Here is a 13891-nt window from a genome sequence, read left to right on the forward strand (position 1 = left end):
GTGCATTAGCCGAGTTTTCAACGGACCCATTGAAAGTCAATGGGTCCGCAGAAAATCACGAAAAACGGAACGGACACGGAATAAAACAACGGTCGTGTGCATGAGGCCTAAAGTGGATGAAATAACAAATTCCACAGCAGATTTTATTTCTGAATCATGTGAATCTATGTCACAGATTTCTGTCATTGAAATAGGTGGGCCAGCAAAATCTGTGTAGAAAATTCCAGTAAGGCGTCAAGCCAATGACGGTGTCCGTATTTCGGTCTGCAAACCATGGATCCACAAAATATGGATAAGGCCTCATGCACATGACCACATCTGCGGCCTGTGTGTGATCCGTATTTTTTGAAGATAGCACACAGACCAATTCATTTCCATGGGAGCACAAAAAAACCCCGCACAGAACAAGAATGTTATCCAGTGTTTTGCACATCCGTGTGGCTGGTCCGCAAATGATAGAACCTGTCCTACAGACTTTTTTTTTTTTACACTGGGTCTTGCAAAAATTGCTGGGTGCACGCGGACTGCATCTGTTTTTTGCGCATCTGCCATTTGTGGTCGTGCGCAGGGGGCCTAAAAACACTATTCACACAATGCGGACCAGAGTAGGACTGGCCACACAGACCTTCCAAAAATACGGAGGTGTGCATGGCTCCATAGAGATGAACGGGGGAGTGGGCTATCTGCAAAAAATACAGATTAGCGCACGGATGAAAAACACAGTCGTGTGCATGAGACCACAGGGGAAATCCGCCCCGTATTTATAGACTTTATTACACACGCTCAGTAATCCAGAATATCTGATCATTTGGCATTGATGCGGTAGTAAAGCAATGTGCACTTCAGGACAGGGGCTGCCTTGTGGGCCTAAGGGCTCATACACGCAAACGTATTATTTGGCCGCATCCCATCCACATTTTTGCTGGTCAGATGCGGACCCATTCACTTCAATGGCGCCACGAAAGACGCGGACGGTACTTCGCATCCATATGTCCGTTCCGTGGCACCTGCAAAAATATGAACCATGCTTTAGGGTGAGTTCACACTAGCGTTAGGAATTCCGTTATAACGGAAAATAACGGAATCCATAAGACGGAAGGACGGATGCGTTCTTCTGCCCATAGACTTGTATTATGACAGAATGCAAAACGGAAACCTTTAAAAGGCATTCCGTCTTTCACACTTGCGTTGTTGGGATCCGGCGTGCACTCCATTTGCCGGAATTACACGCCGGATCCGGAAAAACGCAAGTGTACTGAAAGCATTTGAAGACGGAGCCGTCTTCAAAATGCTTTCAGTGTTACTATGGCAGCCAGGACGCTATTAAAGTCCTGGTTGCCATAGTAGGAGCGGGGGAGCAGTATACTTACAGTCCGTGCGGCTCCCCGGGCGCTCCAGAATGACGTCAGAGCGCCCCATGCGCATGGATGACGTGATCCATGTGATCACATGATCCATGCGCTTGGGGCGCCCTGACGTCACTCTGGAGCGCCCGGGGAGCCGCACGGACGGTATTTTCTCCGGCCAAAAAACGTTCCGTTCCGGAACTGAAGACATCCTGATGCATCCTGAACGGATTTCTCTCCATTCAGAATGCATGGGGATAATCCTGATCAGGATTCTTCCGGCATAGAGCCCCGACGACGGAACTCTATGCCGGAAGAAAAGAACGCAGGTGTGAAAGAGCCCTTAATAGAAGTCTATGAGGAAGAACGACGGATCCGTCCGGTTTCCGTTATGCAGAATGGAGAAAAAAGTCCTGTCGACAAGGACTTTGTTTTCCGTCTTGCCTAACAGGACCCAGACGGATCCGTTACGATTCCCATAGACTTCTATTAAGACGGATCAAAATGAAACGCCTCTAAAGGCGTCCGTCTTATGCATCCCGTAATAACGGACTCCATAACGCTAGTGTGAACCCACCCTTACAGACAAGGATAGGACTGTTCTGTTATGGCCTCTGGAAGTTCCACTCCGCAAAATGCAGAGCGCACACGGCAGGAGCCCAAAGGGCCAGGGCTGAGGGGCCACTTGCCCCGTGATGCCACATGCATGGCTCCCCCTGTGGCGCGCACTCTCGGCCATTAGCCGCACACGGTTTATGCGCTGGAATGTCGTTAGATAAACACTGCATAGTAAAAGCCCGCCCTTTTCATACTGCCCACAGACCGGGCAGCCAATCCGAGGCGGCGGCGGTTTCAAGGCTCCCCGATCACACTGCCCTGCTCTAGGAAAACAAAGCTTAATTTCCACGAAATCTTTTATTTCCCCCGCTCTGACGACCGCGGCTTCTAATTGTGAGCCAAGTTACGTTCCCGGGGTGCAGCTCCAGAGAGGATTGCGGAGCAGAAGAGGCAGATCCGGGGAGGTTGTTTATCTATAGTATTGGGTGGAGGGGGGACCTTGAAACAGCCCGTCCTATTTCCTCTGTTGTTTTGCTTCTCTTTAGTCTGGATTCTCCATGTTGAACCAATTCGGATCTTTGGGCTGGGAGCCTCGCGCGCCTGTATGTGCTGTGTGATCCCGGCGGGGTGCTGTTCTGGGCGGCAGGGTGCACCGAGGGCTCGCTGAGGGGCACCACGGCATCGGGCGGAGATCTGCAGATCAGATCGGGCAAGACGCGGTCAGCACTGGATCCGTGCAAGTATTAGATGGAAAGCAGCTGTATCATCACCCAAGTGCAGAGAGACGAGCCTCTGGTGCATCCAAAACAAGGTGAGCTGCGCCCACCCTGTGCCCCCCTGGCATATTTCTATTGTAACATTGTATGTGTGATGAATGTCCCCAGTTATGTCACTGTCCTAGAGGAAAACAAGTGAAGACCCCTCCCTGTGTGGGGGGTGTGATCACTACACATTTTAAATAATGCAGCCTGCTGATGGCGGATTCCCTCACCTGTCAGTGCTCGGAGGAGCTCAGCTTGCTGTGTTTTTGGGGGCCACCCTTGTTTTTTGGGGGGTATCATTTGGGCTTTTGGATGCCTTAACTGTTGACGTCTCCAGTTCTTCTCATTGGTCCCCAGACAGGTACTATAAGAGGGTCTCACCTCCTGCTTGGTTTTGATAACAACATTTGTTTATTTATTTATTTTTTTTCACTTATTCGTTATTAATTTTTTCCATATTTTTATTGTTTTTTTTTATTATTTATTTTTAGTTATTTTTTTTGTTTACCTATTTGTATTTATTTTTTACTTATTTATTTAGATTTATTTTTTACCAATTTTTTTATATTTTGACCTCTTTATAGATTTTTTTTAGCTATTATTTTATAGATGTTTTTACCTATTTTTTTTTATAGACTTTTCCTAGCTATTTTTTTTTTTTACCTATTTTTTTTTTTTTATAGATTTCTTTTAGCTATATATATCTATATATCTATATACCTATTTATTTTTCTTTATTTTTTTTTACCAATTTTTTTTTATATATGTATATACTTATTTATTTTGTTCTATTTTTTTTTTTTCTTTTACTTGCGTATTTTTAACATTCAACCAAAAGCTACACTCGACTTAGGACATTCTAGAGAATGTCCTATCTGGTCTCCGGGAGTCCATCTTGGACTTGACATTTGCCGTGTAGCCTGCGCTTGTTTTTGTGGCCCCGAAGGTTATTCACCTCGCTCCACCTGCGTTGCTAGAAGGAGAAGTCGCTGCTATTCTATTTTCAGCAAAACAAACAGCCGTTCCCAGAATCGCACAGGTATCTGCGCCTCACGCCCCTTTGTGGCGGTGCGGGGAGATCACGTATAGCCTGGCTGGACGGAAGATTCGGCGATCCGTCGTTCTATCGCTGCCCTTGAAATGTTTTCACTGTGGGGGTATTTGCCATAAAGAAGAAGGAAAAAAAAAGGGTCTGTGCTGAGCTCAAAATGGATTCCTGTGTTAGTTTGTCGGTGCCATGTGATGGCTGTCTGTGGAGCTCAGCCCATGTTGTTATGGTGGCTGTGGAAGGGTTAACGCGGGAATCAGTGACCTATCTGTACCGATGGGGCGTGTTGGGTCCAGATTGATGTTGATGTGCGCTGGTCAGGTGCAGCTGCCTCTTCACGTTATTTCATGCGCTGCCATTAACCATCTGCAGTGCATTTACATTTGGCACTCGGCGCCCGTTGCATTGCCATTGATTTTTCGCCGTTTAGCGTCGGGGGACTTGCAGATTTGAAAAGCACTGGGTGACAACAGGCTCCGACAGGTGACAGAACCGAAAAAAAGGAACAGTATATATTTTTTTTTTGTGTGAACCCCATGGAAGAGAGAGTGTTTTTAAGGGGGGGGGAGGGGAATGTGTCGCTTATATCCGTTTATAACCATCACTTCTGTAGAAGGATTTGCACGCTTTATCTGCTGTGACGTTGTTACAGTTTTATTGGTTTGTACGCGGGTTTTATGTTTGCAATGATTTTTCACGGTCCAAGGAATGAGAGAGAATCCTGCATCTCCTATGGGGGGGATCAGCTAGAGCCGAGGACCCTCTACCCGCTGAGACGATGTATGTAGATGACTGTGTTTACCTCTTGTCATCGTGCGGCCCCGTATTCAGGAGGATAGAGGGGCCACATGATCCTCCTATTTTTGGTAAAGCAGGACACATGCCAAAAACGGTATATTTGATGGGAAATGGATCCGATGCATATTCTGTCATTATCTGTGTATCCGTCCCCCCTTCCTCTTGACGCTGTCACACCTGTCTAGAAGATAAGAAGGAGAGGCGCGCCGGCGCGCTTGTATTATAAAGGAAACAACTACTTTATAGTTTGCAAATGTACGTTCCGCCTCTGCCCAGATGTGTTCCTGCTTCTGTCCTAGTCTGAGACTTACGCCCGTCACGTCATGGCTATTGTTGATTGGCTCCTGCGGTATCACCGATTTATCATGTGGACTCTTAGCGCCACAAATATTTACTCTGTCCGCCAGTGAAATGATTTGACGGGTCTGGTTGCACCCATTGAACAGGCTGATCATGTGGTTGGTGATCGGTGTAAGGGCGGGTTCACACACTGGATGTTACACGTGACTACCCCCCCCCCCCCCTTGGAGGTCGACGGGCGCACAATTTTGTGGTTGAAGCTGAGCTGCCTTCAGAATTGTGCTGCTAATGGTCGCCGTGGGTGGGATCTCGTCTGCGTGCGGCAGACGCCCTGTGTAAACTGTAAATTTATTTTTCAGCTGCCGGATTTAGAAATCTAGTAGGTGACATACTCGGTGACTGCCAGCCGTCGTTACATACGCTCCAATAAGGCCTCTTTCACACGAGCGAGTTTTCCGCGCGGGTGCAATGCGTGACGTGAATGCATAGCGCCCGCACTGAACCCTGACCCATTTATCTCATGGGGTCTGTGTACATGAGCGTTTTTTTTTTTTTTTTTCATCCATCAGTTCGGCGTTGCGTGAAAAAACGCAGCATGTTCTATAATCTGCGTTTTTCACGCAGCCCCGGCCCCATAGAAGTGAATGGGGCTTCAGTAGAAAAACGCATTTCATCCGGAAGCAAGTGCGGATGCAGTGCGTTTTTCACTGTTGGCTGCTAGGAGATGTTGTTTGTAAACCTGCAGTTTTTTTATCACGCGCGTAAAAAAAAACGCATTGCACTCGCGTGGAAAAAACTGAACGTAACCGCAGACAAAACTGACTGAACTGGTGTGAGTTTCACTGAACGCATCCGGAGCCGATCCGTCACGCTCGTGTGAAAGAGGCCTAAGGCTGTCAGTCATTGACCGCCCACTGGGACTGATCAGAGCAGGATCAAGCTGGCTAGTTGCTCCTTCAGATAACCGTTATCTAGCTGACCCCCCCTTCCCAATACAGTAGGCAGGTGCTGCCATGGGGAGGAGGGAATATGCAGTTTATCTCCTTGAGAATAAAAGGATCGACCATGTTGAAATTGAACAGCCTGATCCTTCTCTCCAACCTCTGCCGATGGTTGGTTGGTGCATTCAGTTGACATCGGGGCTCATGCATATGACCATGCTCGGTCGCGGAAACGAGGCCTGTGTCAGCCGCAGCTGGAGGATGGGCCACGTTTGGGTAGAGGCGCACACCTCTCTGGCTCCATGCCACAGTTTAGTCGCTTTATTCACACCAGAAAACAAAGGTAAACGTGGCGGACCTGCTGCAACACCCCCTCCTGCCCTCACCACGCCACTTCTGAAACGTGGAGTAAGGGGGGGGGGGGGGAGTCACAGATTTTGATGCAAGTTTTGCAACAAAATCTTGGACTTCAATGCACCGAATGGGGAGTCAATCGCTTAATAAATGTCCCCCAAGGTTCTTTTTATTCCCATTTATTTTAGTTTTGTATTTTTTTTAAATCCCTTCATTATCTTGGCCCCTACAGTACAGGTTTGGTAACAACAGCATGAAGGACTCGTGTGCTGACACGCATCGCGCTATGTGAGGATTGCCGTGTACTTTCTCACACAATGAATAGCTCATTCTTTCGCTAACGTGTGGTCTGTCCAGGCTAATTAGGGACTCTTCCGGTAATGAGAATTACTTAGCCCGGATGGTGCGACATGATCATTATTATAAGGCCTCTTTCACACGGCCGTTTTTAATTTTTTTTTTTTCTGTTTACGGGCCGTTTTTTCCGTTACGTATAGGGAACCATTCATTTCAATGGTTCCGCAAAAAAAAAAAAAACACAATGTGTTCCGTATGCATTCTGTTTCCGTATTTCATTTTTTCCGTTCCGTTGAAAAATAGAACATGTCCTATTATTGCCCGCAAATCACGTTCCGTGGCTCCATTCAAGTCAATGGGTCCGCAAAAAAAAAAAGTAACACATACGGAAATGCATCCGTATGTCTCCCATATCCGTTCCGTTTTTGCGGAACCATCTATTGAAAATTTTATGCCCAGCCCAATTTTTTCTATGTAATTACTATATACTGTATATACGGAAAAACAGAAATGAAAAACGGATCCAGAAAAAACGGCCCACAAAACACTGAAAAAGCCATACGGTCATGTGAAATAGGCCTTATTCGGTGCTTTTTGACCTGACACTGAAAATTATTCTCTTCCCGGTCAGTAACCCCTGGCTTTCGGGCTTTTGTGAAACTACAAGTACCAGCATGGCAGGGTAGTCTGCTTTTTTACTGGTGTTTGGCACTTGTGATTTACGAAATACCTCTGTAGGTGATCCCCAGATTAGCTTGGGGACTAGTCAGAAAATGTTAAATACCAGTACACAAGGGATAACGTGTATGGGAAGTGATCTGAGAGAAAGGTGTCATGGAACTGGCCTTTGATCTCAACTACAAAATCTTGATAAGACTTAGATATATGGGGTCATTTATCAAACTGGTGTAAAGTAGAACTGGCTTAGTTGCCCATAGCAACCAATCAGATTCCTCCTTTCATTTTCCAAAGGAGCTGTCCAAAATGAAAGGTAGAATCTGATTGGTTGCTATGGGTAACTAAGCCAGTTCTACTTTACACCAGTTTGATAAATGACCCCCATAGTCTTTACTTGGGCACCTATGTCTCCTGACCTCCCTGCATGGCCTACTGCTCCATAGTCCGGACTGTAATGGTTAGGGCAACCTCTGATCTCCACACTTAAAGGGGTATTCCCATCTCATACAATGGGGGCATATCGCTAGGATATGCCCCCATTGTCTGATAGGTGCGGGTCCCACTGCTGGGTCCGCACCTATAACGAGAACGGAGCGGGGAGAGCTGTGGCTGGAGGACCCCAGATTTCCTGGGGTCAGTCCAGCACCAAGCGCTGCTCCCATAGAAGTGAATGAGAGCGTACCGCGCATGCGCGGCCCAGTCTCCCATTCATTTCTATGGGGCCGATGGAAGTAGCCGAGCCAGCGCTCAGCTATTTTCGGCGGCCCCATAGGAATGAATGAATGGAGGGTGGCTGCGCATGCGCAGTGCGCCCTCTTTCACTTGCGGGGCCCTGTTCTCGATATAGGTGCTGGTCTCAGCGGTGGGACCCGCACCTATCAGACAATGGGGGAATATCCTAGTGATATGCCCCCATTGTCTGAGATGGGAGAACCCCTTTAAAAGGGCTGTCTCACTTCAGCAAATGACATTTATCATGTAGACAAAGTTAATACAAGGCACTTACTAATGTATTGTGATTGTCCATATTGATTCCTTTGCTGGATTCATTCATTTTTCCACCCCATTATACATTGCTTGTTTTCAGAGGTTACGACCACCCTGCAATACATCAGAAGTGGTCGTGCTTGCACACTTTAGGAAAAAGCGCCAGCCTCTCTAGTGGCCGGGACCACGGGAGTGTGCATAGGCCGATGCTTTTTTTTTCTTCTATAGTGTGAAAACACGACCACCACTGATGGATTGCAGGGTGGTCGTAATAACCATGGAAACGAGCAGCGTATAATGTGATAGAAAAATGAATCCAGCCAGGAAAGGAATCCATATGGACAATCACAATACATTATAAAGTGCCTTGTATTAACTTTCTCCACCCGATAAATGCCATTTGCTGGTGAGACAACCCTTTAACCCTATTTAAGCTGTGTATGCTATGTAAGCCCTATATAATCAATGGGTTTCCGGGGGTAAACGGCAGCACCTGGGTAGGCCAGATCCGTTTAACACAAATGTAAACCTACCCTAACAACTATTGATTGGCTTACTTTGAGGCAGAATTTTCCGCCAGAATTGTGGCACAGTTTTGGCACAAGACGTTGCATGTTAGGCCGTGGCCCTTCCCTCCGAGCCCTACCCCTTTATGAGCGAGTAGAAAAATGGAAACACTCGTTGTGCAAAATTGCGCTAAATTATTGGTGTTAAGTGAGCCAGCTAAGAGGTGGGGTGTAAGAGGAAAGTGTCTAATACGTCATATCTGTCACCCAGCGTCAGCTTGGCTTTAGCAGCCAGCCATGTTGAGAGCCGAGACCATCTTGCATTGCTGACATCTAGTCCGGGCCGTTCTCATCCCCTGTATTCTCCTGAATGCCAAAAAGCAAGCCCCCCATGTTGAGAATTTCACAAACTGCAGAACCTCTAACGTTAGTTGCTTTGAATGCTGGAATCCTCCTTTAAATGTCAACATAGGAACCCAAAAAATGACTTGTCCTTCAAGAAGCAAAAAGCGTAAAAATAATAACGGTATGACACCCAGCAAGAAGCGAAAGAAGAAAAAAAAAAAGATTTTTTTTGGGTCCATGCACTCGGCATTGCCGCATACGTGGAGCTATAGGTCTGTATTGTGTACAGCGCGGTAACCTCCCCTAGATGGAAGTTCAAGGGTAACGCCACAGAGGATTCTGTCTGTCTTTTTTTGTTTCTTTACATCTAGATTCTGCATTCCTGGTGGCTATGAGACTTCCTCTGCTGTTATCTAATGGGTTAACTTCCTGACGGAGTAACCGGAGACGTTTGACGCTGGGTGTGGGGCTCACTGGCGTCTACGTTCTGGCTATGCCAAATAACAGTTTCTAGAAAGCAGCAGCTTGTCAATCAGCCCCGTGTTTTAGTCGCTGGTATGTTATCTTTATTAGTTACTTTGTATCCACTTGGGTTTTCACTTGCATCAGATTTTCTTCCACAATTTACCTTTTATGTAATCGCATGTGAATGCGAGAAAATATCCCGTGTGTGTATATGTATATAAGGATATACCAGACCAGACAGACGTGTGCCAAAAGGACACTATGTCCGACAGATAAATGTCTACGTCTGGAGAATTTCCTGACTTGTAAGCCAAACGCAGCTCTGAGCTAAAGGAAGGCAGCCATGATTATCCTCACAGGTTACTGCTTATTAAAGGGGTTGTTCACCCCTGGCGAACTGTGGAGGGAATCGTACTTGCCGATCCATGCCGCTAGGTTCCAGCTCCTTCTTTGCCCCCAAATTGCCGCAGTTCTCAGGTCTCCCCATGTCAACAACCACTTTTACACAGGTCACGTTGGCCGCTGCAGCAGTGATGTGTATCCCGTGTGTCATATGACCCAGTGACATGGCACCTGAGAGACATCACCATTGCACCCAGTAGTCATTGGCTGCAGCAGCCAGTGTGACCTGCATCAAACCAGATGTGGTCGCGGGGAGACCTCAGAGCTACAGTCTTCCACGGAAGGGAAGTAGCCAGAACCCTGCGGCATGAATCGGGTAGGTAGGACTCCCTCTGCAGGTCCAGCCACACTGGGGGGCGTCTACCCGGGAGGACCCCAGGGTGAACAACCCCTTTTAAGGTAGTTAGTAAGCTGCAAGTATGGTAGATATTTCCCCAGTAGAAGAAAAAGGGCTCAGACTGAAAGTCTGTATGGTTGCCCTCTGTTCATATAATCATCATGGCTTCTGTACAACAGATCCCAATGGACCCCATTGACTTATAATAGAGTCGGCCAGAGTTCTGTCATGGTTTCCGTTTGGACAGAAGGAGAGAGTGCTGCATGCTGTGCTAAACTTGCCATCAGATGTGAGGGAACTGCTGACCAAGGCGCCAATGCCCGTGTAACCATAGCCTTATCTAAAAGCAAATAAGCCATTAACGTGACAAATGGCACCGGTGATATAGAGCTTTTTTTGTTACCTAGACTGGCAAGCCACACTTACACGTCACCAAAGTAAAACCACCGCCAGATAACATCAGTTAACCCGCCCATAGCAGTGTATAAATACTGTGCCGTTGGGTCAGTCCCATTTATTCTTTTTGGGTTTTGTCATGAGACATTCAGCTTCATTTTAAGAGCCCCCGTCGCCTCTCATGTCTGTTTTAGTGCCTCCTTTCACCCCTATGTAATAATCCTGGAGCCTCTATTCTTATGACTCTATGATGTACCTTTCCCTTAAAGGGATTGTCGGCATTACATAAAAACTCGGACAGTCCCTGTAAATGGCCTGAAATAGCAAATGAATGTATACTCGCCTGTTTTCTAACCTGTTTCTTCGAGCGCTCAGCTCCAGTCGTCATCTTCCTGGCTGCAGCAATGACGTACTGCTGAGGTCACGGATTGGCTGCAGTGGTTACCTGTGTGCACAGAACATCACCGCTGCAGACAGAAATACAAAGAGCAGTGGTGAGGACCAGAGTTCAGCGCAGGAAGGAGGAGAAAACAGGCGAGTATCCATTCATTTGTTATTTTAGGCCACTTACAGGGGTTGCTCAAGTTTTTATATAGTGGGCAACTGCTTTAATATTTCTGCTAGAAGTTATGCATGAATTACTGGCAGCTTCCAATGAAGGTCCAGATGGGTGTTACCAGTTAGGTGTGTGTCCCTGCACAGTCTGACACTGTCTACTCAGTCCTGCCAGTGTCAGATGGTGCAGGGACACCCCCCCCCAACTAGAAACATCTATCTGGACCGTCGCTGAAAAATGGTAGCAATTCATACATAACTTCTAGCAGGAATAATAAAGGAATGGCACAACATAGTCATGAGAATAGAAGCTCCAGAACTGTTATTACATGGGGAATGCAGGTAGTTACTAAACAGACATGTCAGGAGAGGTGAGAGGTCCTCTTTAATTCCTGGTGTACCAAAAAAACTGGTGGTGGAGTTCTACAGGGATTAACCTTTGTGCCGTCTGGCTGGGAAAAGTTTAAGATGGAAAGTACAATTGTGGTTTATTATATTTATTTTTGAAGTGGGAAATGTGCTTGATAAAGTTGTAGGAGCTTCAGAGCCACCCTTGTAGGAGCTATGATGGATGTCATGGTTGTCACCTAGCTTTACAAGATGCACGTTTGTTGCTGAGGACAAACATGGTGCCGCGTATTCATGTGTTCTCAGTGATGGCCAGAAGTAAATGGCGGTTCGTTGTTATGATCACGCCCTCTTACGGTAGCTGTGCTGACATTTATTTTTTATTGTTTGCTTACATATTTTTATATGGCTTTAAAAAAAAAAAATTAACAGTTGAACCTAATGCGTATGGGGAACTCCCGACTCTGTGGAGAGAGAGGAGGATTGGGAGTGTAGGATTGCTAGAGGGTTCCTCTTCTCTCCTCATTGAAAAGAGATACATGCAAGTCCAAACTGAGCTGCATGTGCATGGGGCAGTCAGGCAGTGCAGGCGGTGCATGGGGCAGTCAGGCAGTGCAGGTGGTGCATGGGGCAGTGCAGGTGGTGCATGGGGCAGTGCAGGTGGTGCATGGGGCAGTGCAGGTGGTGCATGGGGCAGTGCAGGTGGTGCATGGGGCAGTCAGGCGGTGCAGGCGGTGCATGGGGCAGTGCAGGCGGTGCATGGGGCAGTCAGGCGGTGCATGGGGCAGTCAGGCGGTGCATGGGGCAGTCAGGCAGTGCAGGTGGTGCATGAGGCAGTGCAGGTGGTGCATGGGGCAGTCAGGCAGTGCAGGTGGTGTATGGGGCAGTCAGGCAGTGCAGGCGGTGCATGGGGCAGTCAGGCGGTGCATGGGGCAGTCAGGCAGTGCAGGCGGTGCATGGGGCAGTCAGGCGGTGCATGGGGCAGTCAGGCAGTGCAGGTGGTGCATGAGGCAGTGCAGGTGGTGCATGGGGCAGTGCAGGTGGTGCATGGGGCAGTCAGGCAGTGCAGGTGGTGTATGGGGCAATCAGGCCAGTTAAGGTGTTTGGGCACCTTTAGGGCTGTAATGCAGAGATTTTAAGGCAGACGGTGGGTTGTCCTGCATATGGCATAGTGGTCAGGTTGCAGTATATGCCGAGGGCTGCGCGTTGTGGAGGCAGCTATGGCGGCACGCTCTGCCACCAGACATCAGATGCTGTGCTTTTGAGTAAAGTCTGAAGTTGTCTTCTATTCCTAGCTCTGAGGGAATCTTAATGTCTAGCAGTCAGAGAACATCCAGACCTTTTATTGTTTCCATATGAATGACATCTTATGAATGCAGAACAGTATGTCTAGCAAATATATGAAGAATGCAGTGAATCTTTCATTTCCTAACCTGCCCTGGAGACACAAACGCTAGAATCAGGTTGCTAAAGCAGCTGCTCTTTACACTGGCACTATTTTGTACCTAGAAGGAACATTTATCTCTGATGAAACTCCTTCTAGTCTCCATGTTAATCAGCGTGCATTGCCGATTCCACCAAACACTAATGGGACCAGATCCTGTGAGTACGGTAAGCGAGTTAAACGCAGAAGAAGCCATGCCCTTTGAGGCTCGTTCACCCCTGCGTTGGAGGCTCCATTGCAGGTTCTGTCCAAAACAGCAGAGAGAAGTTCTGCATACAGGACTTCTTTCTCCACTGAATGGACCCCATTATAGTCGGTGGTATCTGTTTGGCTCTGTTTGGGTCATTTATGTGCTGAATCTGGCACCTATCTGGTCTCACAATGGTACCTATCTGGTCTCCCACATATCTGGTCTCACAATGGTACCTATCTGGTCTCCCACATATCTGGTCTCACAATGGTACCTATCTGGTCTCCCACATATCTGGTCTCACAATGGTACCTATCTGGTCTCCCACATATCTGGTCTCACAATGGTACCTATCTGGTCTCCCACATATCTGGTCTCACAATGGTACCTATCTGGTCTCCCACATATCTGGTCTCACAATGGTACCTATCTGGTCTCCCACATATCTGGTCTCACAATGCTGATGTGAGACCAGATATGTTCAGATCAGGAGCTCCTCTGTCTGTAAACATGTCGAGCAGCATTGACCACCTAGAGTGATCATCTCCTTTGACAATAGGCTTTTATGATGATGCTAAAAAAAATAAACTATTCATAAAAAGAAATGCAAAAATAACTAGTTTTCTGTTTGGTATGGAGTTGCGTATGACCCCGATCCTGGAATATTCCTTAGATTTTCCTTGGTAGAGATGACTGGCTAGCATTTACATGGATGATGATCAAAAGTTGACAATTCTGCATTTGCCAAAATCCCTTTATGAGCAGCTATTCCATGGCATGTCCCATGGGTTCTGCACAGAGTACTGGACATGGTCCCCTTTTCCCCTTCCTCAGG

The 13891-nt window shown here is 47.3% G+C and overlaps 1 protein-coding gene across 2 annotated transcripts in view; it reads left to right on the forward strand.

The window, feature by feature from the left end:
- Positions 1 to 2205: 2205 nt before the first annotated feature.
- Positions 2206 to 13891, forward strand: part of CTDSP2 (CTD small phosphatase 2) — a 53863-nt gene continuing 42177 nt past the window's right edge. Inside the window, exons 1-2 of one of the 2 annotated variants that reach the window (XM_040425932.1) lie at positions 2206 to 2368; positions 2450 to 2715. In XM_040425932.1, the coding sequence (XP_040281866.1) occupies positions 2652 to 2715 (64 nt within the window). In that variant the 5' untranslated portion in view covers positions 2206 to 2368; positions 2450 to 2651. Of the gene's footprint in view, positions 2716 to 13891 lie in introns of both variants that reach the window. The other variant, XM_040425931.1, reaches the window with a different exon arrangement.

The sequence above is a fragment of the Bufo bufo genome, chromosome 3 (assembly GCF_905171765.1).
Source record: "Bufo bufo chromosome 3, aBufBuf1.1, whole genome shotgun sequence".
Classification (NCBI taxonomy): domain Eukaryota; kingdom Metazoa; phylum Chordata; class Amphibia; order Anura; family Bufonidae; genus Bufo; species Bufo bufo.